This window comes from Acanthopagrus latus, chromosome 9 (genome assembly GCF_904848185.1).
Source record: "Acanthopagrus latus isolate v.2019 chromosome 9, fAcaLat1.1, whole genome shotgun sequence".
NCBI classification, from domain to species: domain Eukaryota; kingdom Metazoa; phylum Chordata; class Actinopteri; order Spariformes; family Sparidae; genus Acanthopagrus; species Acanthopagrus latus.
The window spans coordinates 4,078,292-4,102,683 of NC_051047.1; the positions used below are offsets into that span (position 1 = coordinate 4,078,292).

The 24,392-nt window shown below is 43.1% G+C and overlaps 2 protein-coding genes across 5 annotated transcripts in view; one reads left to right on the forward strand and one right to left on the reverse strand.

The window, feature by feature from the left end:
• Positions 1 to 1,825: 1,825 nt before the first annotated feature.
• si:ch211-67e16.4 lies at positions 1,826 to 9,687 on the forward strand. Of its 3 annotated transcripts, none has more exons than XM_037109341.1 (10): positions 1,826 to 2,084; positions 3,442 to 3,841; positions 3,923 to 4,051; positions 4,422 to 4,660; positions 5,252 to 5,368; positions 5,850 to 5,925; positions 7,294 to 7,499; positions 7,669 to 7,755; positions 8,231 to 8,309; positions 8,582 to 9,687. In XM_037109341.1, the coding sequence occupies exons 2-10, from the start codon at positions 3,442 to 3,444 to the stop codon at positions 8,836 to 8,838; spliced, it is 1,590 nt and encodes a 529-aa protein (XP_036965236.1). In that variant the 5' UTR covers positions 1,826 to 2,084; the 3' UTR covers positions 8,839 to 9,687. The 3 variants fall into 3 exon arrangements, with proteins under 3 accessions (XP_036965236.1, XP_036965234.1, XP_036965235.1); XM_037109339.1 differs by having other exon boundaries at positions 1,828 to 2,084; positions 3,349 to 3,841; XM_037109340.1 differs by lacking the exon at positions 1,826 to 2,084 and adding an exon at positions 2,138 to 2,699 and having other exon boundaries at positions 3,349 to 3,841.
• A 1,052-nt stretch (positions 9,688 to 10,739) lies between these two features.
• The window catches only part of fer1l6 (fer-1 like family member 6), a 28,848-nt gene continuing 15,195 nt past the window's right edge, over positions 10,740 to 24,392 (reverse strand). The window contains exons 23-46 of one of the 2 annotated variants that reach the window (XM_037109337.1): positions 22,594 to 22,728; positions 22,335 to 22,484; positions 22,122 to 22,229; positions 21,741 to 21,803; positions 21,154 to 21,252; positions 20,372 to 20,597; positions 20,149 to 20,282; positions 19,944 to 20,066; positions 19,815 to 19,860; positions 18,966 to 19,010; positions 18,325 to 18,419; positions 18,002 to 18,130; positions 17,773 to 17,913; positions 15,742 to 15,869; positions 15,466 to 15,636; positions 15,060 to 15,214; positions 14,278 to 14,420; positions 13,656 to 13,744; positions 12,963 to 13,061; positions 12,704 to 12,824; positions 12,419 to 12,539; positions 12,157 to 12,314; positions 11,959 to 12,059; positions 10,740 to 10,952 (exon numbers count right to left, since the gene is read on the reverse strand). In XM_037109337.1, coding sequence (XP_036965232.1) covers positions 10,772 to 10,952; positions 11,959 to 12,059; positions 12,157 to 12,314; positions 12,419 to 12,539; positions 12,704 to 12,824; positions 12,963 to 13,061; positions 13,656 to 13,744; positions 14,278 to 14,420; positions 15,060 to 15,214; positions 15,466 to 15,636; positions 15,742 to 15,869; positions 17,773 to 17,913; positions 18,002 to 18,130; positions 18,325 to 18,419; positions 18,966 to 19,010; positions 19,815 to 19,860; positions 19,944 to 20,066; positions 20,149 to 20,282; positions 20,372 to 20,597; positions 21,154 to 21,252; positions 21,741 to 21,803; positions 22,122 to 22,229; positions 22,335 to 22,484; positions 22,594 to 22,728 — 2,961 coding nt within the window. In that variant the 3' untranslated portion in view covers positions 10,740 to 10,771. The remainder of the gene's footprint in view (positions 10,953 to 11,958; positions 12,060 to 12,156; positions 12,315 to 12,418; positions 12,540 to 12,703; positions 12,825 to 12,962; positions 13,062 to 13,655; positions 13,745 to 14,277; positions 14,421 to 15,059; positions 15,215 to 15,465; positions 15,637 to 15,741; positions 15,870 to 17,772; positions 17,914 to 18,001; positions 18,131 to 18,324; positions 18,420 to 18,965; positions 19,011 to 19,814; positions 19,861 to 19,943; positions 20,067 to 20,148; positions 20,283 to 20,371; positions 20,598 to 21,153; positions 21,253 to 21,740; positions 21,804 to 22,121; positions 22,230 to 22,334; positions 22,485 to 22,593; positions 22,729 to 24,392) is intronic. The other variant, XM_037109338.1, reaches the window with a different exon arrangement.

The window sequence follows — 24,392 nt, forward strand, 5'->3', positions numbered from 1 at the left end:
CCATACACTGATAAAATAACACGCGGCTCAAATGGAACAAACAACACGTCAAATCTCTGACTGACCAGGCTGTAGGAACGGGCAAAGACAAAGCTGAGGAGTGAAGTAACATGCAGAGCGCTCGTGTTCACAGCCTTCTCTTTAGTCGCTCTTGAAGCTTTTACACACACCAGCAATATCTATATAGGTGAGTAGAATGGCACTGAGAGGAGCAACTGCAGTGAAAAAGAACAACATCATGAGGATATGACACGGTTCTGTTTGGTGAACAAGAAAGTTCAACCACAAGATGGTTCTCACAGTGCACTTTGTGTACAATAAAGCCATGACGCTTTGAACAAATAATGAGGGACAGTAAAACTCCAACTCTGCAAAAGAAACTGTCCAAATAACAAGAATGACTATTTGTGCGTTTATTGTAGTGACTGTGAGATTATAATGTAAAGGCTTACACATCTGTCATATCCCACTATTGTCAGGGTTCCAAATTCAATTGCCACATATCAATGAATGGTAAATATTATAATGAAGCAGAAAGAGGTTGAAATTTCAGTATCTGGCAACATTTGCTCCAACAAACAGGGCAACAAAGACATGCTGCCATATCAGTCAGACACAAGCCGTACAGGAACACATACACAGGCTTGAAGTTTCGACCCTGCCTCCCTGTTTGTACTTTCAGACATCTGCTTTATTTTACTGTTTCATCACGTTTGCTTTCCGCATTTTAAAAGCTTTAAAACAACAAGGGGCTTTAACTGTGAAGAATCTATAGAAATCTTTGTGGTGGAAGTCTTTCCATATTAGGCTTAAACAGAAATGTATTTTGAGCCCGCAACTTGAACCTCAAACTGAAGCCTGAGCATGACAATGTATATGAATTTGACATGATTTTTCACACACAACGCTAAACCAGTGCTGCACAATGTGGGGACAATGGGCTGAAGATGCCCCACCATACGGTTTGGGTTGCTCACCATCTGCTTTCCAATGAATTTTATTTCGGAGGTAACAATGCTCTTCAAATGAAAAGTTCAGTTTTGAGGTCCACAACACATTTCTGGAGCTTCACAGCAAAAGTCCCACAACATTCTAGCTGGGGACCTGATTTAAAATGTAGTTAACAACCAAACACCAAAGAAGTGGCTCCATCTCCAGGAGCTTCAGTACCTGAAGAAAACACGAGCCCAACCATGCGTCAAAGGCATCACATACTTTTCAAGGGATCTCTGGGCTTCTGGAGACTTGGAAGATGTAGGATGTATGAAGCCAATGTTATTTTTCTTTTCAAGGGTTTGTTTATGTTTCAAGTCAAGTCCCCATCTACTTCAGTTGTTTAGCAGAGTGCCACAACTCTACTTTGCTGTGAAGCTCCAGAAATGTTTTGTGGACGAGGAAACCTTTGACCCTCACATCTTCAGCAGGGTGAGTGGATGACTGGAGTTTAATATTTGGGTGAATGTATCCTTTAAATATGTAGGATGCCTGATCGTGATTTATTTTGTCATATTATAGAACTAAGAGGCAGAGTGACACTTTGCATAACAAGTCAGTTAACTAGGACAACTTGGAAAACAAGCAGGTTACCATATTCCATCTTAACAATACAATGTGACACAATAGGTTTAGGTTCATGGCTCACCATTGAGTTTTGGCCTTTCAAGGAAAAACGTTTGGACACTACTTTACTCTGTACACACTCAGGATTGTGTTGCTCAGACATGAGACCCGTAACTGTGGTTGTTGAACAAGAAAAGGAAAAGGACGTTGCGATTTCATCACAGAGTGATCATCTGTCCAATAGACGATCTTTGCTCCACGGTTTACTGGCTGTTTGACCCGGAAAGCGGAAACACGTCACTGCGCTGCGCTGTGATGGCAACACAAATACTACGATACTGTTTATTCCTACATTTCTGTTGGAAGACCGCCGTCAGCCGCTTGTTTAGAGGTGTGCGATACATTCATGAATAGCGGTGGCCAGTGTTGAATCTTGTGCCCACAGAGAGAATGTTAGAAGCTGCTCGTTAGCAAATTTAGCAGACCGCTAACGGTAACTGACTGAACGGTTGATCACAAACAAGGTGAGTGACACGTCTTCCCTGTCCTCCCAGTCTACACTTTAACGGGCGCCTGTCGGCAGAGTCTGACTCACAAAGAGACCAGGCCGACTAAGGCAAGCCGTTTTAACATGTAATCCAACCACACTCCTATCTGTAATTGCATTTTAGATAGCCACAACAGCATCTCTCCTAGTCAAAATTGTATTCTCACTAGTCAGAATGGTAATTAAAGATATCCGCAATAACATTCTTACTAGTAGAAATGTTAGCTTAATATATCTACAACTTTGATTGTTTTAGTCAAAACTAAATTTAAGATATCTAAAAATCCTTAAAAAGTATAAGTGCTAGTCATCCCAGTAAGAATTCACTTGCAGATATCCAGAATGTTCATTCTAGATATCCAGAATGTCACTGTGGATATCTGAAATTAAAAGGCCAATACACATGAATGGCAAACGTGACGTCATTTGTCCTCAGAAGAATGTCATTGTGAACATCTGAAATGTTCTTTTGACTAGGAAGAACTGAATTACAGATATCTGCAATACATATCCAGTCTAACTATTAAATGTTAAAACGGCTTGCCATAGGCCAACAGCTCGTGAACTGTCTGCACCACTGCTTTTGAGTCAGGTTGGTTGTCTCTGCTCCAGACAGTCTGAAAAACGTGATCGCTACATTTTCTTAACAGGGAGGTTAACGTTAACGTTAGCTAGCTAAAGTTTATCTGATTTGACTGCGTGGCTCATGTTCCTGTCTCTGACATGTTGATGAACAGCTGTCTAGAACAATGGCCTGACTGAGCTCCTGTTACAGAAGGGAGAGGAACATTCACAACACGACCAGTGTGCTCAGCACTAATAACACTTCATAGAGCTGATCCAAATACTAGATACTGAAAAAAAATGTGTATTAACTCATGCAGGGGACTCTTGCTGTTGCTATTCATGCTGTTGTCAGTTAATGTACCAGGAAATGAGAACAATATGTGGTCATTAATCATTTCTACACTTAATGTAGTTTTAACCATCATAGTTTTTTTCATAAGGCTGTCCTGTACCTGTCCAAGCTGTCTTTGTTTTCTGTCAATTACTGCTTGACGATTGATGTAACTCTAATAAAAACAGAGGCCTAAATGTTCAGTGTGATTGACAGCATGTCTCTGAATTATAACATTTTTAAATTCTGTCGCTGTTTAGACAGTTGTAACAAGTGACAGAGTTGCAGACAAAGAGCTGAATGGTTAAATGTCACCTGAACTGTGATGCGATTGTGCACGCAGGTAAAACTTTGAAGAACATTCTCCAGCTGTTTTGGGTCTTGTTGTCTTTTCAAAATGGATGTCAGCATCGCCGTGTCACTTATCCGAGGCCAGATGGGGGCCGTGGTCGAGCGAGCAGTGAACGGAGCGGTGGAGACGGTGCTGGCAGAGATGCTCAAAGTGGTGGGGATCAAGTTTGAGGAGCTAAAGGCCCAGGTGGCGCTGATGAAGAGGGACCTCACGGCGCTGCAGAGGGAAAAGGCCCTGAAAGAGAAGGAGAATGACAATATTCGAGCCAAGCTGCGCTACACCGAGCTGAAGCTGAAGTACTACCGGCAGGGAGTGGAAGAGGAGCTGCAACAGAGGGCATCCGCCTCCACTGTGGTCCGCATCCAACCGTCAACCTTCCACCAGGCTCAGAGAGGTAGTGCTGGAGTTTCTTCCACGGAGACCTCTTCGCCATGCTCGACTCAGACCAGTACCTCTGAGGGACCACTTACAAGAAGCAATCAAGGTACTGATCACGAAAGGGACTGACATCTACCTGACTCTCCACTTCAGTGACTTACACTCTTTCCTGTGTTTGTACCCCCAGAATGCACCTCCCCACAGGGCACGATCAGGCATACCGTCAGAGTGAACTGTCATTCAGATGCGGGAGTTGCCAGCTCAGACACATCTGACTTACTGCTGCCTGTGTCACTCTCTGTGGACAGCAGTACAGGTATGGAACTTATTGTGTGTGTGTGTGTGTGTGTGTGTGTGTGTGTGTGTGTGTGTGTGTGTGTGCTTAATTTTTGTTTTTCCTTTGCTTCTTTGTACATGTGATTTGGAAGGTTTGGTAGAAGCCTAAAGTAAGACTATGAAAGAAATGCATCACCTCCTACCCCCACCACGTAGCTTTACCCCTCCATTTCACGTCTAGGGGTCCTGATTCTTGTTCACATAGAGGGATGAAGTGTCCAACCTACACAGCCTCCAAACTAATAGAAAAACAGGAAAATAGGAATAGGAAACCCGTGGCTCACATATGGACAAATGTGACTGTTGTCATGTTGTATCCCTGACTGGAGACCATGCCTATGTTTGTGCAGTTTTGTTCTGTCCCACTGAGCAAGACAAAGCTCAGTGCAAGGACGACGATCAGGAGGATGACGACTGTGAGTGGACCATCTCTCTACAACCACAAATAGAAGGCGTGGACACCGTCGAGGCCCCTTCTCCAGTTCAGGCCCAGACTCTGGATCCAGGACAGCAGCCAGGTGCTGGCTCATTGTTCCCGGAAGGTTCCCCCCAGGCTGATAGCTCCACTTTGCACTCCTCTGCTCCACAGGTGACGTATTTTTTTTAGTACAAAAATACCAACAATTTGGTTACATTTCATTTAATTTTCCTATTTGTCAGTGTGCATCAAGAATCAGATATTAGAAGGCAAAATATTGCCATGATAGATACTTAATACAATACGTAACAATTGAGAATTAATACAATCCTTGATATAGTTCTTAGAATAATACATTCTTTTAGTGCTCATCATTACATGCATGCTTCTGACAATGAAATGCAAAACATAATCGAGTAGGCAAAATTAAGATGCTTAGACACAGGGTGAATATAAGTGCTGCAGTAATGGGCAGAATGAGAAAAATAATATTGGTTTTGAATGCCTGTTAAGCTTAAAAGTAACGTAACTTGAGCTTTAATCGGTCACCAGAATCCAGAAATTATACACTAAAATCAGTGTTTCTGTCACAGTCACAGCTGATCTGGACAGAAAAGTATTAAGCTGAATGATCCATTAACAGGCGGTCTTCTGAACTAAGAGAGGAATGTTCGCATCTGGCTGTCACGTCCTGGGTAAACTTGTGGAGGTATTAAACTCGTGCTAGTCCTAAAATCCTGCTTGTCTCCTGTTGTTATGCAGGTGAAGCAGGAGGTGGAGGAGGTCATCTGTATCAAGGAGGAGCCAGAGGATGAGCAGGAGGAGGCCAACCTGCTGCTGGACTATCAGGTGGAGCAGGATCATCTTCCAGAGTCCGAGGTTAGGTTGGAGCTGAACATCAAATCTGAGAATGATCAGCAGTTACTGTGAGCATGTTCTCCCCAAGAGAAACACATCTCTAATAAGTTAGTCTCTACACAATTTTTGAAAGACAGTGTGCTGATAGTTTTATTATTCTGATGATATTGTTATCAGTGGTCAATGGTCTCTGGTGTCCATCCCTCTGAGAGAAACAGTCTGCTCCTGCGGCAAATATTAGCACCCGCATTCAGTGATCAGATGGACAAATCTATGAGGAAACAGTGGAATATCTCTGCCCACTGGACTGGGAATTGATTGAATGCTTTGTTGTCACAGAATAGAATGAGTTCTGATGAAATGTTAAAAAAAAGTAAAAGAAAAAATCTGGAAACTGAATTGCAATGACAAAAAAACAGATCATAAAGTATCATGTCACAAGATAATTCCTGGAATGCACTGCCTCTCAGAGTCTGTCTAAGGTTTCCGTCTGTTCCTCCAGGCTCAGAGTTCAGTGACAGAATGGTCTGGCCAGAGAAATCACACCACAGCCTTCAGCTCAGCCGGACCAAGCACCTGTGAGTAAATCTGTGTGTGTGAGTGTTGGCAGATGTCAGTCACATTACTGAGTTACTGCTGGACTGATTTTAAAATCTGAGCAAAAAATCTAACATGGCAGTGTTGATTGTAAGCTGTTACAAAGCAGTATTGACCACTGTTTCCTGCTGTTCCCACAGCTGAATGTTTGAGCTTCACTGTGTAGAATATGTGTGTGAGTGAGAGTTTGACACTTGAAGGCTGATTCCACATTCACTGCTCCAAAGTTTAAATTTACTCAGTGTTCATTGAAAATCTAATTTTAAGAGGTCGGCCTACAAGCATTATTTATGACATCACAACTAGTTTGGAAGCTGGTCCAATATTTAGCACACGACATTGTGAAGAGAAACTTAAAGCCTCTAGTAGACGCACACACTGAGAATGGACTTTACTGTGAAGCAGAAGACATCTTGTGTCCAACAGTTAAACTTGTGCAGTCGAAATTATATGTGTGTTCATTAGGGCTGTAATGGTACACAGAAATAACAGTTGTGTATGCACCTCGGTAAGGGGTCACAGTTTCTTTCCATTTATTTTTAACCAGCCGCAGTGTCGTCATAGTTTGTTCCACCTGGTTAAGACATTATAAATTGAAATTATTTTATTTGCTTTATTTTACTTTTTATTTTTAGGAAATGTTATAAAAAAGTTCAGTAAATAGTTTAAGAAAAATAATAAAATAAAATAAAATTGTTTTTACAACAATAATAAAAGCAAGCAAATAAATAATTGCAGATTATAAAGAAGTTATGTGTCTCACTCAGTGTAAAGCCACAGTAAACTGTGATGTTTTAAGAGTCAGTGAGCTGACAGTGTTAGCAGACCTCAGGTATTCAGGAAGCTTGTTCCACAGGAGGAGAGCAGAGAAACTAAAAGCTGCTTCACTTCTGCTTGTTAGTGTATTAATCAGTAAACGGTAAACATAAACTCTCACATAGGTCATATTTTTATAAATGGCTGATTTGAAATTGATATAAATACTAATTACTTTGGTAATGTCTTTGGCACTGTCTGCTTTCACATCTAGAAGCTCCTCTCTGGTTGGGAAACAGCTTTTAGACACATTAGCGCCATTTACCAAGTCGATATGGGACCCTACGCATACCATTACACCCCTAATATTCATAGATTCTGGAATCTTGAAGGATGGAGAAGGATTAGGTGGAGTTGTAAGGATGTTAATTTAAGGTTAAGGTAATTATACTTTTTTATCTGCAAAAATCGCATTTTGGAGAATTTTTTGTATGCCTTAATAAATCCATGGAGGGGATCTTTAATTATGTGAATCAGTAATCTGCCATCCACCTCTAGCCTTATTTTAAAAAAGTCCCTGTGTGTGCTCTCAGATGCAGTGCCTCAGCCAGCAGCCCCCCTGCTGTCGATGGTGTCCTTGCCACCTGGTATCCCACCTCGCCAGGGGGTGCGGCCCTGGACTAAAGACCTCAGCCTTTATGAAGAATATAAATTGCGCAGGAATGAGCTCCGCCGGCGAAGCCTCAACAGACGCAGAGAGCTGGAGAAGACGCTGCCTCAGCCTCTGCTAGCAGATATGGTGAGTCAGCCTAGTGTTCAGAACGGATTCTGTCCTTACGGAAACATTCTGCGTAGTCAAATAATCTATGTGCTGAATTGCAATACTCATGTTGTAAAGTTGTAGATTTTAAAGCGTCATCTCCTCTAGAAGTTTCCTGCTTAATGTAAAAAGTGATGATGTGTTGCAGGTGCGAGAGCGTCGAGAGAAAACCAGACTGAGGGTGGCGAGATGGAGGGCAAAAAGGAAACTCCAGGCCTGTATTAACCAGGCTCAGGTCTGTAGTGACTTCGGCTTCTCCATTACACAAAGGAGTACATGATGACTAAGATGATGGCTATGTCCCTGACACAGGAAGTGTCAAATGTATTAGTTGTCCCTCTGTGGGAGATTTTCAGGCTGAAACATTTAAGTTGAACTGCATCACAATTCCCTTTTTTCAGGTCTGTATTCTGGCTGATTTTGTATCAAGTGTCAGTAATTTCTTTAGAGCTGTTAATGTCACAACTTTGAGTGCTGTTAGTGACTGCACTCAAGTTAGTAAGTGATACCTTCACTCACATTACAGCAGCAGATCCTACTTTAGATTTCATGGTCAGTACTTTGCCTGATTGCACAGGATCTGCTGCAAGCTTTTGAATAATTAACACGTAAGCTGCAGCCTACAAACCTCACTGTTACTTACTGACTAGGCGTCACTGGGACTTGACAGAATTAAATGCCTTCCCCTTTTTTGTCTTGCCACTCTCTAGGCTCTAGGTGGTGCTGCAGGTCTTTCACAAACTGGCTTTCCTATCAGCAGCCAGCATCAGCAGCACAGAGTGCATCATGGTAAGATGACTCTCCTTTTGAAACTGTTGTCGACTGTCCCAGTTATTACTGGCTTGTGTCGTTCCTCTGTCACAGTTTTCTTCACTTGTGCGACATACAGAGCTGTCATTTTCACAATGACACAAGTGCAGAGGCAGCCACTGCAGATTTTCTGTTACAAATTAAAAACTAGGCACACATTTAGCATGATTAAATAGACATGTTTAAGATGAGATGATATGGATGCTGTCTCAGGAAAGTGAAGGCAACTGTTTTGTCATGTTATGCTTCAGCTGCCACCTCCAGTGCTCAGCAGAGACAGAGTTCTGGACAGTCTCACTCCAACATCTTCCTCAACATATCGGCAGCAAACAGCATCTCTACCAGTCTTCCTCCCATACCTACGACCTCCTCCTCTTCTCTGCTCCTCAGAGGCCCCAACATGGCCAAAAATCAGCACACTGTGACATCATCCTCATCCTCTTCCTACCCCCAGGTCAGCCTATCGCGGCAGAGTATCTCCCTGACAGACGCAGATGTCTTGCAGTGAGATGTTTGTTGGTGCTGAGGAGAAGGCGCCTGCAGAATGTGCTCAGTCCAGGAGTGGTGATGCAGCCATCTTTGTGTTGTCAGCCACTGGATCTTACCCACTTAAACTCTTTATCATTTTGTTAACAACTTGCTCACATAACACTGAATTTCCTTCCACAACACATTAGAAGTAGAGGCTGGGACTACAAGTGAATTCACTTCTTTACTGAGCATAGATGACAGTGTTCCATCCCATCTGGACTGAACCATATGTACAGACAAAATAATGAGAGCCCCTGGTATGGATCACCTTATTGTTGCTATTATGCATCATAGGAACTCTTATACCCTCCTTTTCCATCAGCTACATATAACATCCAGTAGACTGAGACAGGCACTGTAAACTCATTAAATGTGATACAATTCTCTATCCGTCCTGTACAAAAAAAAAGTTGTTTGAGTTGATTGAAATATTGTACCACAGGGACAGTATTGTTGTCTCATTGTTCTTTAAGTGTGCATGTGACTGTCTTTTAAATGTTGGACAGAAATTGTTTTACAATGTGTGGGTCATTGTAATTAGTGCACTTTGTTGTGGAGCTGAAATATGTGAAAGACACACTTCTACTTGGCAGAGTACACAGAGAAGTAACCAGTCAAATATTATTGTCTTTGACAGATGCTGACTGAAGAGTTGTTCACTAGAAACATGTCACATCTGCAAACAGCATAAATACTGTTGGTGCTCTTTTTATTTTATTTGTCAGTCAACCAAAAGAACAAAGTCGCTCTCCAGGTAAAAATGAGAGGCCTGATGCCTTGTTCAGTTCTAATAAATGCAGTTAAAATAAATACTGCGTTGAACCTTTGTTTTCTCCTTTAATAGATAATATGTATATTAAGACAAGCTTAAGACATTAGTACAGATTTTTAAAGAGTAACGAAAAGGGCTCTGTGGAGCTTCTGTGATGTGCTGGTAATTGGACGTCAGTTTATGTTAGTGGAGTCCATTTCTAAGCTAACATTAGCTACTGTTGCTCTCGGTTAGCAGAGGAGAGAGGCCCCAAGACTGTGCATAAAGTCACAGCCATTGAACTGTTGTGAAAAATCTGACCGGGGTCCTTCACAAAGAAATCCATAGTCCAGCAGCAATAAACTACTTCAATAACTCATCCACATGCTTGTATATACAACCAAGAGAGACAGGAAGGTCTCATTTATCACGTCACGTGACAGTCTGCTCACATATGTTATTTAAAGGAACTGCAAAAGCATTGCAGTACTTTAAAATGATTGTTGTTTTCTTATATTTATTATTGCTGGTTGCTGTAATCGGCTCTTCATCGTGGCCATAAAGCAGCTCCTTTGTACCACGACTACACTGTGATAAAATCCACAGTCCTTGTTCTGTAGAAGATACAGATTATAGTTCAGCTGAAGCAGCTGGTGTGAGCCGAATGAAGTCAGTATCTTCATACTGGTTGCAGGTGCAGGTTTATCGCCGCTTCTTTGGTCCCGGCTATGTATCCCTCTGCAGCAGCTCAGCAAACAGATGCAGCCAAAGAGCAAATTTCATAATAAAGAGACATATATTTGGATATATACTCAGTTTGTTGAAGTGGTGTCTGAATCCAAATCAGATCTCAGAATAGCTTTAGCTGAATAGGATGCAGTTTTGTTCAGAACGAGGTCAGTGTGTTTCTCTCCAGAAACACTGGTTTTATAAAGTATTGACTGACAACTTGTCATATTATATGTATTTGATATTGACACAGATGCATACATCTTTAAAGAACATGTACTTCCATTGTTTTAAAACTTGGGCAGTTTAGTCTTTGAGAAAATGTTATTCAAACTGGAGTAAAAAGCCAAAAAGGGTGTGTGTGTGTGTGTGTGTGTGTGTGTGTGTGTGTGTGTGTGTGTGTGTGTGTGTGTGTGTGTGTGTGTGTGTGTCATCCATTGATGATCTTTTGTGAGATGGCTCCTGGCAGTGTGTAGAAGAGCAGGGCGAGGAACAGCACTGTGATGAGCAGGACCAGGGCGATGATGATGTACTTCTTGTAGCTTCGCCACACCAAGTGGAAGAAACACTTGAAAGGATTGACAAACCATGAGAAGGAGGTGTCCGGACGACTGGGGAGGAGGGGAAAAGAGGACACAGTAGTTTTGTGCCTAAGTAAACTGAGCAGCATTGGTATTGTTTTTTTAACAGCTCAAAGCAGAGCAGTGCTTTGGGTAATTCTGACACAAATTACTTAAGGCTTTCAAAAAAGCTTCAGCTTTTGTATTAATTCCAACAAATGAGATATAATGTGTTAGTGAGCAGCGTGTAATTATCAAGAAAGCAAGTGTACTTACCAAAATGTCACACTAAACCCTAACCTGCAGACATGCTCTTCGTATCTAATGAAAATACTCAATGTCTGAAAAACATGCAGTGCGGGCGTCTCATCGCCCTAAGTACAGTAGTATCAATTCACCCACAGGCATTTACTTCTAGCTTGAACAGTTTTAAAGTCCCATTGTACTCCACTGCGTCAAAACATACACAGTCAATTGCTAGAGAGCTACAAACTTCATGTGACCTTCAGATTAGCCCAAGTACAGTACGCAGAGAGCTTCATGGAATGGGTTTCCATGGCCGAGCAGCTGCAGCCAAGCCACACATCACCAAGTGCAATGCAAGGCGTCGGATGCAATGGTGTAAAGCACGCCGTCACTGGCCTCTAGAGCAGTGGAGACGCGTTCTCTGGAGTGATGAATCACGCTTTTCCATCTGGCAATCTGATGGACGAGTCTGGGTTTGGAGGTTGCCAGGAGAACGGTACATTTCAGATTGCATTGTGCCAACTGTGAAATTTGGTGGAGGAGGAATTATGGTATGGGGTTGTTTTTCAGGAGCTGGGCTTGGCCCCTTAGTTCCAGTGAAAGGAACATTGAATGCTTCAGGATACCAAAACATTTTGGACAATTCCATGCTCCCAACCTTGTGGGAACAGTTTGGAGCGGGCCCCTTCCTCTTCCAACATGACTGTGCACCAGTGCACATTGTACTCCACTGCGTCAAAACATACATGGTCACATAAAGAACCCACAGCAGGTCAGAGTTAGTTTACTCAGAACACTGCCTGACTCTTACTTCGGTTTTGGCAGCGGCTCGGGCTCTTTGCGGGCGCGGCCAACCGGATTTTTCTCCGCCTCCTCAGCTGTCACGAGATGGAACTCTGCCTCCACTTTCCCCTGATGGATCCAAAACACAAGTTACACTTGACAGTAAAAGTGTTCGTCAGTCTTTATGACTTTGTTTTGTGCAGCACGTATGTGCCTGTGAACCCACCGTCAGCTCTCCAGACTTGCTGAAGGGCCACCAGCCTCTCGCTCTCTTCTGCTGGAAGATGGAGATTCTATCCAGCCCTTCCGACAACATTTCCGCCTTACACGACTTTGCCGTCTTTGCCCCCCGAGGGAAACCGTGGAGGTCTAACTCCACTGTGCCTACATACACATGACACACATGCACAGTCAAATACACAGTACAGATAGAGAGAGACATATACACATGGAGAAGCCTTCACACACACACACACACACACACACACCTAGGAAGTCGTCAGAGGACAGTGTCTCGAAATCCCAGACCTGCAGAATGAGGATGGCTGGAAGCTTCTGCTCGGTTTTATCCAGAGAGAAAATGCTCTCTCTCTTCCTCACCACTACCACCTGAGAGAGAGAGAGAGAGAGAGGGGAAAACATACATGTGTTGAGAAGGCATATCGGTAATTTTTCTACATCAGCATAACAGCTGGAACTGCTGCAGATTCAAGGTCATGCTTGTTTCAGCAGGTGTGACACGGCTGTCCGTCTGCCTGTCTATACGTCAGCACCTTCTCAGCAGGCAAGTAGTTGAAGGGGAACACAAAGCGCCAGTTGAAGTTTCCTTCTCCTGTCAGAGAGTTGTAGTGGACATCCGTCTCCTGCCGGTCGTCCTCCAAACCTTTCAGCCAGCTACAGACAAAGAGGGACATTCATTATTCATAGATAGAGACCATACAGTATTAAGCTCCTTTCAGTTAGGAATAAGCAAACTAAAAGACATTTCTGAGTGAGATTAACATCTGAATATTGAACAGAGCTTGGTGTTACCCCTTGATGTAGATGTCACTGGACTGTTGGCCGGTCAGGAAGTTGCTGTCCTCCAGAATCACATCTTCTGTGTTCCAGATGATGATACGCAGCTCATACCTGAACACACACACACACACACACACACACACACACACACACACACACACACACACACTGGGCTGTTAGTTCCCTTTTTTTCAAAATAAGTAGAATAACTAGTGTTTAATTCAGGACTTTAAAGGTCCCATATAGTATGAAGAGAGACTTCCATATCTATTTGATAATAAATCTGGTCTGGGTGCTGTATAAATGATGAGAAAATATGAAAATGCTCAATCCACTGAGACATGCACACAGAAACATTCAGTGTTCACTGTGTCTTTAATAAGCTATCAGGACCTCTGCAAGGTTGTGATGTCATAACTATACAACCACCGCCCACAGCCACGCCCCAAAGCATATGACAGGCAGTGCCTCCTTAGGCCTTTGAGCGCTGACCAGTCAGAGCAGACTGGGCTTTTAATATGGGGCTTTAAAGAGACAAGAGCTAAAGCAGAGCATTCAGACAGAGGGTGAATAGAGGCGCTGCAGTCGGGCAGTATGAGAAAATGTGTTTTTTGAACAGAAAAGAATGTGAACGTTTTCAAATAGACACCTGACATAAAAACATCTAAAATATTAGAATGAGCAAAATATGGGACCTTTACAGACCCTTTTGGTTTTCGAGGTGAAATGTCCACCGAAGGTCCCGGATGAGGCAAGTCCATGGGAAACATGTCTACCCACATCTGGACCTGGCCCTACACACACACACACACACACACACACACACACACACACACACACACACACACATTTTAGTGCTGAAAAGATTCCTTAAAGATACATGTCTTTCTCACACGATAGCACTCTGGCATAGCTGCTATGAATGGGGAAAGCTGTGATGCAAAGAGAAAAGCACTTGATGAAAAGACCCATGTGTGAGGCCAGTCATTGAGCTTCTGTATAGAAACAATATGAAGCTGCAACCCAAAGAAATGACAGTGAACTTACAGATCATGATCTCCATTTTCTCCAACACTGTATATTATTAACCATTGTGAGCACCAGTACCAGACAGAAATATTTAGAAATGTGATTCATAGACAATTTTATCAGATTACATTTGTAAATTATGCTTTTATTCCAAAAAAAGGAGGCTGCTGGATGACAGAATGTCTGCGCCTATTTGGAAGCAGGACTCGTGAGCCTGGTAAAAATTATGCTTAATTTCTGTTGTGTCAAGATAAGTTACATTCAGAAAATGTACTTTGTTGGATAATATTCAAAGTACCTGGTCCATGCCAGGCCGAGCTTTGTTAAATAGCGTTCTGGTCTCGATGTGTTCTGGCACCAGCTTGCATCCCACAGCTGGGATCTCTGCCCAGCGATGCAGGATCTTCAGAGACAGGTGCTCATAGGACTCCACTGGCTCATCTGAGAGATGTGCACACATCATATTCATAAGTGTCACACATACACACACGCACACACTAACATGAAGTTTCAAAGTGACACTGCTGTTGTCTGCATTATTAAGGCTCAGGATCCAACTTCGACTGTCAAATTCTGATACTAAATAATCAGGTGATCTGAATCATAATCAAACATAAATCAACATGTAGCATGGTATGGGTGGGTGGGTGTGGGGGGGGGTTGGGCGCACAGCCGCTGCTCAGTTGTCCAGCTCTGTAGGAGAGAGTCAGTGCAGATCCAGAGCTTCTGGAGGAATAAACACCCAGAGTCACAGCAGATGATCAACCTGACTGATCAACCAGACGTGACCTCCACTGTTGGATGTTGTCGTACAATAATGTTGTTGTAATGTTCTTGACACACACCCTCAGTGTGTGTTGTTGTTTGCTAGCTTACAGCTAATGCCCAAAAACTTAATTCAGAACACACATTAAAATGACCACCACTGCTGATGAAAATCAAATCACAAATGTTCACAAAACTGGTCATGTTTTCGTTTTATTCAGGGTATGTCCACGAAGTAACATATTTCTGCATTAAGAATAATAGAATTTAGGGTAAACTAAAGGTTCAAGGAGGAGACCAAGAGCACATCTTTACCTTCATGCATGAAGAGTGTCTTGCCAGTGAAAACCTTTTCAGCTACAGTGATGCGTCCTGGTCTGAACTGAGGATCTTCAAGACCGTTCTCTCTGCACAGCTTGGACAGCAGCTCAGACGGCTTCAGACAGTCTCTCCAGGCATTATAACCGTCACTAAGCAAGGGGCAGAGGATGCACACTTTCTTGTTTTCATGTGATTAACAAACTATAAGTTGATAATGAAGAATGAAAGCTTCAGAAAGAATTTAATAGATCTGTTTCATCAGATGAAAGTTCTTTTTTCAACAATTCTTAAGAGCAAGGAGACGAAGTAAGAGTAACCTTAACCAGCAGAATGAATCCAAGAAAATAGATAACTCAAACTGAGTTTCTCCGGTTGAATGAAGGCTGGCCCCCAGACTTACAGGCTGTACTCAGCCGGGAGTCCACAGGTAGCTCTGTGCCGACTGTAGAACCGGTTCTCCAGGTCAATGCGAGTCTCTCCTATCAGGTCGTCCCCTCCCACCAAGTCATAATCATAGATCAGCACAGACAGCAGAGACTCTTGAGGAAACTTTGCGTGCATCTCGAATGACCTTGAAGAAGAGATGAAAGAGAAAGAGCTTGAGAAGTTCTGGCTTCAAAAATGAAATGTGTTCAACTTTAAAACAGAGGCAAGTTGGAGTCAGCCAGTCAGTAACCTTCCAAACACAGGATTCAGCTGTTTAGGGATGTAGTTGTCTCTGTCTTTGATTTCATCTTTGCCGAGTCGAAGAACAATGTAAGGGTCCGCCTTCCCATCTGGATCAGCTGGATGCAGATTCGATGCCTGGGGAGAGACGAGGGGACAGCACATTACATAACACAATGATTTAGTCCGAGTTTACATAGTCTCCCTGTCTTTGAATGAATTTTCATGGATTCACTAATATTAAAGTTGGGTTGATAAATTATTCCAGAAGCCTTTTTCATTATATTTGTTTAAAGAAACTATTAAAATCTCAACAGCAATCAATAAATCAAAACAATCCAGTATCTGTGTAAGCTGCAGGCCTCTAGCAAGCCCACCCAAGCCTGTATGAAATGTTTAGACAGGCTACCTGTCTGTCTACATGGGTGCCTGCTTTCCTGCGCTATGCCAAGGAGGCTAAAAGAAGAAGGATGGGTCATTACATGAAACTTGCTTTGGTGCCAGACTGTGGTGAAAGCTGAATTGAGGTCAATGGGAATTAATCGAGAATCGCACTAGAACCAACATATCCATGGTATCTGAGTTCTGATGAAGAAACGCCTTCAGAAAAAAAAAAGAACATTGACACGTTGTTTGTTCCTCGACTTTGTGTAGGAAAGGCTCCCGTTCCCTGTGTGATAGCAGTCAGAAAATCAGTCGGATCTGGCCCATTTGATGACAACTTTATCAAGTTGGGGATCAATCATTTAGGGAAAACAACAGTGGTAAACCTACTCTCTGAAGGGTGTTCTGTCATATTCTAGTTTTAGTTCTCATAATGAAAGCACTATGCTATGGACTTATTTTGACCAAAGCCTTCCAGAGGGGTAGATGAATATGATTTGAGCAAGTTATTAGCAAGCTAATTGCACATGAATGGCAGAGAAGGTGCAGATTCCCAAAATGAACAAGGTAAGATAGCTTAACAGCGGTGAGTATTAACAATAGCCATGTTTTTTTTTGTTTGTTTGCATTAATTATGGTAATGTGAGGTGTTTCCTTACATTTGACTGAGACACAAGCAGTAGTTAGGTATGGTTAATGATGATAATGACGTGCTGCGCTCATGGTGGATACTTGGTCAATAACAGCTTACCAATTCCAGCTTCAAACAACCTGCATGATAGCTGTTACACCGTCAGTGGCCTTTATTAAGGCAACGACCTCTGTGTGGTACTAAGGTGCCACTTGATGCAACAAAAACACCAAATCAAAAGAGAGAACATCATTCTGCATGCAACAGTGACATCACATATGAAAATATGGGATGTTGAAGTCAGTGATACTACACAGGAGGCGCTAAATTTAGACTGTGTTACATCTTGAGCTACAGTAAGTTTTAAAAAGGCCCACAAACACACAAGAGCAATCACATACTACCAGCTTTGTTCATTCATGGTTTTTACGCTTTTCTTACATTTAGCCAACATGTTTATCATTGCCTCTGAGTAAATGTGGTGGCGTTGACCCAACAAACTGGACAGAATATTCTGAAAAAGTCTAAACGAGAAATAATCACACTCATCTCAGTGTGCCTCTGGTGTGTATCCTGTGCAGCTGTCAGTAATGTATGTTATAAAGATTTTAAAGCCCTCCAATGCGGATGTGGTACTCTGAGCTGTAGAAATAAAGTTGACTTTTGATTTGTGTTTGGAGAACAGTTCTTGAATCATGTTCTCAGGGCAACTTCTGCCAGTCACTTTGCTCAAAGTACATGAAATTAATTGACTTAGATATAAACCCAACACACACTGCTTTCATGGTTTATTCAGTTATACTTGTAGGCAAATGAAATGCTTATTTTTGTCATTTGCTTTAATAAAGCTTTTTTCAAGACTGTGGACAGTTTCTGTATTCTGATATCAGCTCTGTGTGTGCGTTGTGTGTGTGTGTGTGTGTGTGTGTGTGTGTGTGTGTCATTTTAAATGAAGTGTGGAGACTATGTGAATTAAAGAAAATAAGCCCCCCAGGATCAGTTTTATCTTTAGAAATGAGAACGCACAGAGACAATGTAAACCCTTATGAGAACTTGGACTGGGCAGTTGGGAGGGATTCCTCTGTTGACTCTGAAGTGCCCAGCGTCACCGGCTTCGTCCCAGTCCTCTGCATCATCCTCAGACAGTTTATACAGGCAGAATCGTCCCTGCATATGCACATAGACGATTAGATCAGTGTGAGGATATGTCGTCGGTATTTTTTTAGGGTAAATACTTTCGAGCTAATCGTCTCACCTTGAATTTGCCAACAAATCTCTCCTCGGTCGCCCCCTCCTCTTCGCTGGCTTTCCCTCTGAACAGCTCGTATGTTTTCACCCAGTCATCAAAAGGCCCGAACTCTGACTCCAGCTCCCTGTTGTACAGCTGTAGAGACATTGTGAGCATCATTTTAAGTCAGTCTTTACACGGTTCCCGGCAACGCTTCCCAGAGCATTAATGAACTGTATGTATGTTGTATTTTCAGTAGTCTATCACAACTGGTCGCTCTTTCATTCTGAACATCTGACATCATTGAATGTAACTGCATGTCATCAGACTTGTGTGCAGTGTGTGAGTACCTTGAGCGTGGCTAACTTAGTAGGTTGACCAACGCTTAGCTCCAGGGTTCCTTTTCCTTTCTGCTTTTTCTTTTTATCTCCATCCGAGCTGGTGACTGATGAAACAAACCAGACATGTATTCAGCGCTCCTCGAGTTGACACGAAGCAGCAAAGCATTGTGTTGTCACAGCAGGTAACATCAGGAAACAAACTAGAGTCGGTCAGTTTTGTTGTAAATTCAGGAACTCCATACTCCAAAGTGTCACTCAGATTCCTCACAGTGATATCTGTGATTGAACCTGTCCGTCCTCTCCACCAGAATTAACTCTTCAGACACCATCCACCATGAAGAACTGCACACTGATCCTTCGACGATAAACTCGGACCAACACATAGTATGCAAAAAAGCAGGAGCTGGAGGTCAACAGTGGTAGATGCAGGGCAGATCATGCAGTGACAGGACTGACAGTGTCACACCCTGACCGAGCTGAACAACACAGCTGCCAATACACAGGGCTTTTCCACAGAAACCAGTGAGATACAGTCAGTTCCCAGAGCCTCAGTCAGTAAACAAGCTAGCAAGCAGAACATTTTGCCCCAGGAAGTCAGAATGAACAGGGGCCATGCTGCTCCGGAATGACACAACTCCTTCAGTCCTTACCCAAGGAGTCTATTCCAGCGCTGAGCAAGCTCTGGTACGGCAAAGCTGCAATACACAGCCAAATGTGTGTGGGTCAGGGGAAAATTATGGGATTATCTGATCTAAGAGCAGTTCACACACCATATCTATAAGAGACCTAAATCAAAACTATCAGTGGTGAGAGTAACATGTACTTTACAAATGTGTTGCAAAGATTTCTCTGAATACAGCTGCACATGAGATCACACTGGAACACCTGAACAAAAGGAAAAGGGGCTAAACCTCTTCATCCTCTTCTCTCTTTTATTCACACCAAAGCTTCACACCACAACCAACATCTGGTGTGGAGTGGAGCCTGCTGTCCTATTTTTATGGGTGTTTGAATCTGCAAAAACTTTATCAGCCACATGGTGGCAGCAGAAACATGATGGGAACACAGCACTGACTGGGGAAAAAATCTGCTATGATATGTATCACAGTATTAAAAGAAAAACAAATGTAACAATGTCCTTTAGGGAGATAAAATATTATATTATTATAATATATCTCAGTTTGAGATCTACAGAGCAATTTCATGGTTTTTTTCTGTTATCCCCTGCAACTTTAGCTGTTTATGAGACTGTTGCATCACTGTTTTGCTGTACAGCTCCAGAAATGTTTTGTGGACTACAAAACTTCGTCTGACTTTCCATCAGCACGAGGGGAGGAAATAATGACTGAATTTTCATTTTTGGGTGTCTTTGAGGGTTCATTCACATCGATAGAGAGGTGACTAGCTCACCGATATGGACCTTTGACATTGGATTAAACAAACAACAGCACCTTAGACCAGACTGGCAGAGGCATGGTGTAACAAGAGAGAGCTCCTACCTTTTTCAAAGACCTGGGGGAATGGAGAGCCATCCTTCTGTTTGGCCTGGAACACAAACATATGTTCATGTTTCTATTTATAGAAAAAAAAGTTCACCTTTGGCAATACATTTCAAAAATCACCTCTACCTCTTTCTCTACAGATGCATAGTATTTGGACCACCAGTCGATGACACACTCTGCTGATTCGTCAGCGATGGTCCTCCTCCTCCGCTTGGTTGAACGACCACGTGTGGTCTTCATTCTGCTGTCCTGGAGTTAAAATACACACACGCATGTGATCCATCAGAATATCTATAGGTATTTACGTAGTTACATATGCAGTAATGTTCACCTTTTTCTTCCTGGGTCCTTCCTGCTTTGGTGTGGGCGGGGCTTGAGGTGGGGCTTCATCCTCCACAGTGATGAGGAAGTCCTGATTTGTTAGTGATACAGTCGCACTGGTCTCTCCAGCATGCTCGGACAGTCCTAATGGACGAGAGACAGAAAAAAATGTTCCCTTGGGACAAAAGCAAGTATAAGCATCATCAAGTTGAAAAAATAAACGCATTAGTTACCCTCGGTGCTCTGTGGCTCTGGTGTCAGTGCTGGTTCAGGGGTGTATTCCACCTTGGGAGGTTGGTGTGTCTGCATGGGAGCAGGCAGGGCTGGAGGTGGAGTGTATTTGAAGGCCTTGAGGTTGTTGATGATGTGGTTTCCAACCAACGTGCTGCGACCGAAGGCCCGCCAATCAACAACAGTGACACTGAGAGGAGGATGGAGGTGTTCGTTCTCTGGTAACTCCTAAAGGTCAGCAGAGTACAGCTTTTATGTTCGAAGAAATAACGGTAATAATCCTATAAATGTCTTCATTCCATAGTGTACTACATGGCCAAAAGTGTGTGGAGATGTGAACACCACACCCTTATGTGATTGGTGGACAACTCATGTCAAACTATGAGCTAAAGTTTTTATCTGTATCAGACCTCCACCAGATTTTGGAGCCTAGCTACAGGGATATGTTCCCATCCAGCCACCAGAGCACTACTGCAGTCCAATGCAAGCTCACAGTAGGTGTTCCAGTTCATCCCAGCGATGTTGGATAGAGTGGAGGTCAGAGGATCATCCACACACAACTGGAGAGCAATTTTTTTTTTATTTATGGAGATGGCTTTGTGAAGAAATAGGCCTCCACTAAACTGCTGCCACACTTTTGGACGCACAGTATCATCAACATGTCATAACATGTGGACAGGACTGTCCAGATACATTTGGCCACATAGTGAATCAGACCAGCCACGCTCTATCTCATCTCACCCTCATCTATTATGACTCACTATGAATCCAGTATCAGTCTTACCAGCTCTATGGCATCCACCAGTGTGCTGAAGTTTGGGTTGGACTTGTACTTCTGTATGACGGAGGAACGCAGTGTTTTACCTGCACATTCTATAAACACCTAGAGAAAGAGAGAAGGGGCTTATTATTAATTCCATGAGGGTCTTTTTTAATATTTCAGTTTTCCACACTCTCCAGAGCTTCACTCTCTCCTAATGTGTAAATTAACTGGACATCAGGATCCTGTTTCCTAATTATGGTTACGCTGTTGCTCATTCACGGGTTCTGTTCAAGGATGTTTTGAGGTATGAGTTGTATTTTTTCTTTTTTTTTCTTTTCGTGTAACAGACGTGCAGGTCACATTGAATTTGATGGATTGATTTTTGTTTGCACACAAAAACACAGAAACATATCAACAACAAAAGAAGCAGATGGTGCAGGTGAGATTCAGAAAACCCCTGGAGGTTTATAACAGTATTGTTATATACAAAAAAAAAGGAGAAATAAAAACAACGTGTAAAGTCTACAAATAATTTCTTCATCTGCAGTTAAGCCCAGTGTGTGTGAGTGTGTGTGTGTGTGTATCATAGCACTTGGGTGTGCATATACCTGCGGGCGATCGACGGACAGCAGCTGAACCTTCTTCAGCTCCCTCAGACCCCAGAATAACACCTGATGAAGACACACACGCACACACACACACACACACACAAAGACGTTTGTTATGGCCAAGTGGTTGGTGCGGCCTTTCATTTGACCTTTCAGCTTCTCAGAAGAAAAAACTTTTTCTCCTTAAATGTCAGTAGAAAATGAGTTCAGTGTCCAGCTGAGAGTTCTCCAACAGAAACACTCAGCTGCTGCTCACTTTCAGTGTTTCTTTCATTGATGTTGCTGTATATATGACAGTAAAGACAATTTATCCTGGGAAAGGTCTTTAACAACAGGGTCACAAACACACACACACACACACATACACACACACACACACACCTCCAGTCGGTAGGTGCTGAGGACAGGTCTGATGTTGGCAGGAACTGTGTAGGTTCCTCCTTCTTGTTCCTCTAGCGGTGGCAGGCTCTGCTCTCCGGACTCTGGGATCTACGCACAGTCATCACAACGACACGTCCTCATTATCAGCATTCATTTTCCATCCTGTGTCATCATGATGGAAACTGAATGGTACATGAAGTCACTGTGACGGACCTGCAGCAGTTCAAATGCACCCAGCAGGTCTCCTCCTGACTGGCTGCCACAGTGCAGAGGGCTGTACTGCAGAAGTGGAGGCGTGTAGGGGTCAGAGGACAGGCGAACCTCAGGCACCGCCACTGTGGCTCCCAGATACTCCGCCTTACCCTGCACACAGCAGGGGACAGGGTGACATCAGAGGGAGGAGGTCAGAAGCTGGAAGGGATCAAACTACTACTTAATGAATGCACCTGTGTGTTTATCTACATCGTATTACCAGCGCGTCGTCGTCGTACACCTCGATGAGAATGCGTGGCGGCTCCTGCTCGATGTGTTGCAGATCTCCACTCAGCAACAGACTGCTCATCAGCAAACACTGGTTCCATGTTGGACTTAGAGTCTGACTGATCACCTGACAGCCACACATACACACACCGACACACACACACACACACACAAACAAGTCAGACTTGGAAAGCCCAGCTCAGCGCAGGATCAGTCTACGTTTTTTACCTGAGTGTAAAATAAGACAGTGACTATGAAGACTATGAACAGGGATTTGGGAAGTAAAATGCACGTACACTAGACTTAAATAGAGACTTCATGCGACTGCAGTATACAGTACTGGGCTGTTGTGGCTCAACAGATACAATGTTGTCCTTTGTATTGTGATCCCTCTATGCTTTATTTGTTATTGGCATTACAGTACCTGCTTTAGAGATACAGTTCATCCTCATGTGTAAAAAGTGGCCTAAACTAAATTCCTCAGTTGAAAGCCAGTATTTCAGATTATAGATAATTATAGATAATTAAGGCCTAAATGTGCACTAGCACTAGTACTTTTAACTTTTAATTCTTATTTTTTTCAACAGAAGGATCCCCAGTTTAGTTTTTGTGCAATAAATCCTCTTTGTTGACTAATGTTGTGAAACGATCCAACTCTGCTCATCTCTCTGTGACGAACCTGTTTTAGGATAGAGACTTACTGAGAAATGCTCTTCTGCATGAGCTCTGTACAACAACATGAATGAAGAGGAGAAGAAAAACTTTCTTCATGTTTGTTTTATTCATGATTTAAACCTCAGCCCTTGCTGCCTGAAGACACTCAATCATTTACAGAACAAAAACCTGTCAAAGTACCGCCCATCATGTTTGATGGACGGGTGATCACTGTACAGTGAAGGAATGTCACAAGAATCAGCTCTAAGCAGCAATGATGGAAAAAAAAACACACCGTAACAGAGAATTTAACCCACTGTCCCTTAAAGGACTTCCATCTATTTGGGTTTACAGAACTCAGCAGAGTCTCCAGAGCAGAAAAAAAAGAGTCCAGCATAGAGAGGCTGAGTGAATGTGGTGTGGACTCTGTGGAGGAGAGTCATGGTTTCAGAGACGCTGTAGAAGGACAGAACGCCTGCACTGTGATCCAGGTAGTGGATCAGTGATCTCCTGCTCCAGCTTCTCCTGAAGCTCTTTGACTCGTCTCACCTCAGTTTCCTGCTGGGATCTGACCTGCTGCTTCACATCAGAGCATCTTCTGTCCATGAGCTGGCTCAGCTTGGTGAAGATCCTCTCGATGTGCTCCACTGTTTTATCGGCAGAGCCACTGATGGCCTCCACCTCCTGTTGAAGCGCCTTCACATATTTCCCCGTCTCATGGATTCTCTGATGGATGTTGTGTCGACTCCCATCCGGCTGTCCCTGCTTCTCTGTCCTCTCTGCTGCAGCTGACACTGTGTTGTGGCCTTTATGTTCCTCCACGGAGCAGAGATAACAGATACACTGCTGATCAGTATGGCAGAACATCTTCATTACCTCATCATGATGAGAGCAGATGTTCTCCTGGAGCTTCTCGGAGGGCTCCACCAGCTTGTGTTTCTGTAATGGAGCTACACCATAATGAGGCTGGAGGTGTTTCTCAGAGTAGTAGTAGAGACCAGACAGACCAGACAGGACTTTAATGCTTTCAGTTTTCTCCCAGTGCAGGTCCAGCATCGCAGGGATCAGCAGGAGCAGTTTGGAATCCAGCCTTCTTCAGTTCCTCCACTAAAACTGCTAAGATGGTGCTTTTCAGCA

Coding starts and splice junctions, on each gene's coding strand:
- si:ch211-67e16.4 (XM_037109339.1), top strand. CDS start 3,403: ATGGATGTCAGCATCGCCGTGTCACTTATCCGAGGCCAGATGGGGGCC. Junction 7,500..7,668: donor AGCCTCTGCTAGCAGATATG/GTGAGTCAGCCT, acceptor GATGTGTTGCAG/GTGCGAGAGCGTCGAGAGAA. Junction 8,310..8,581: donor GCAGCACAGAGTGCATCATG/GTAAGATGACTC, acceptor GTTATGCTTCAG/CTGCCACCTCCAGTGCTCAG.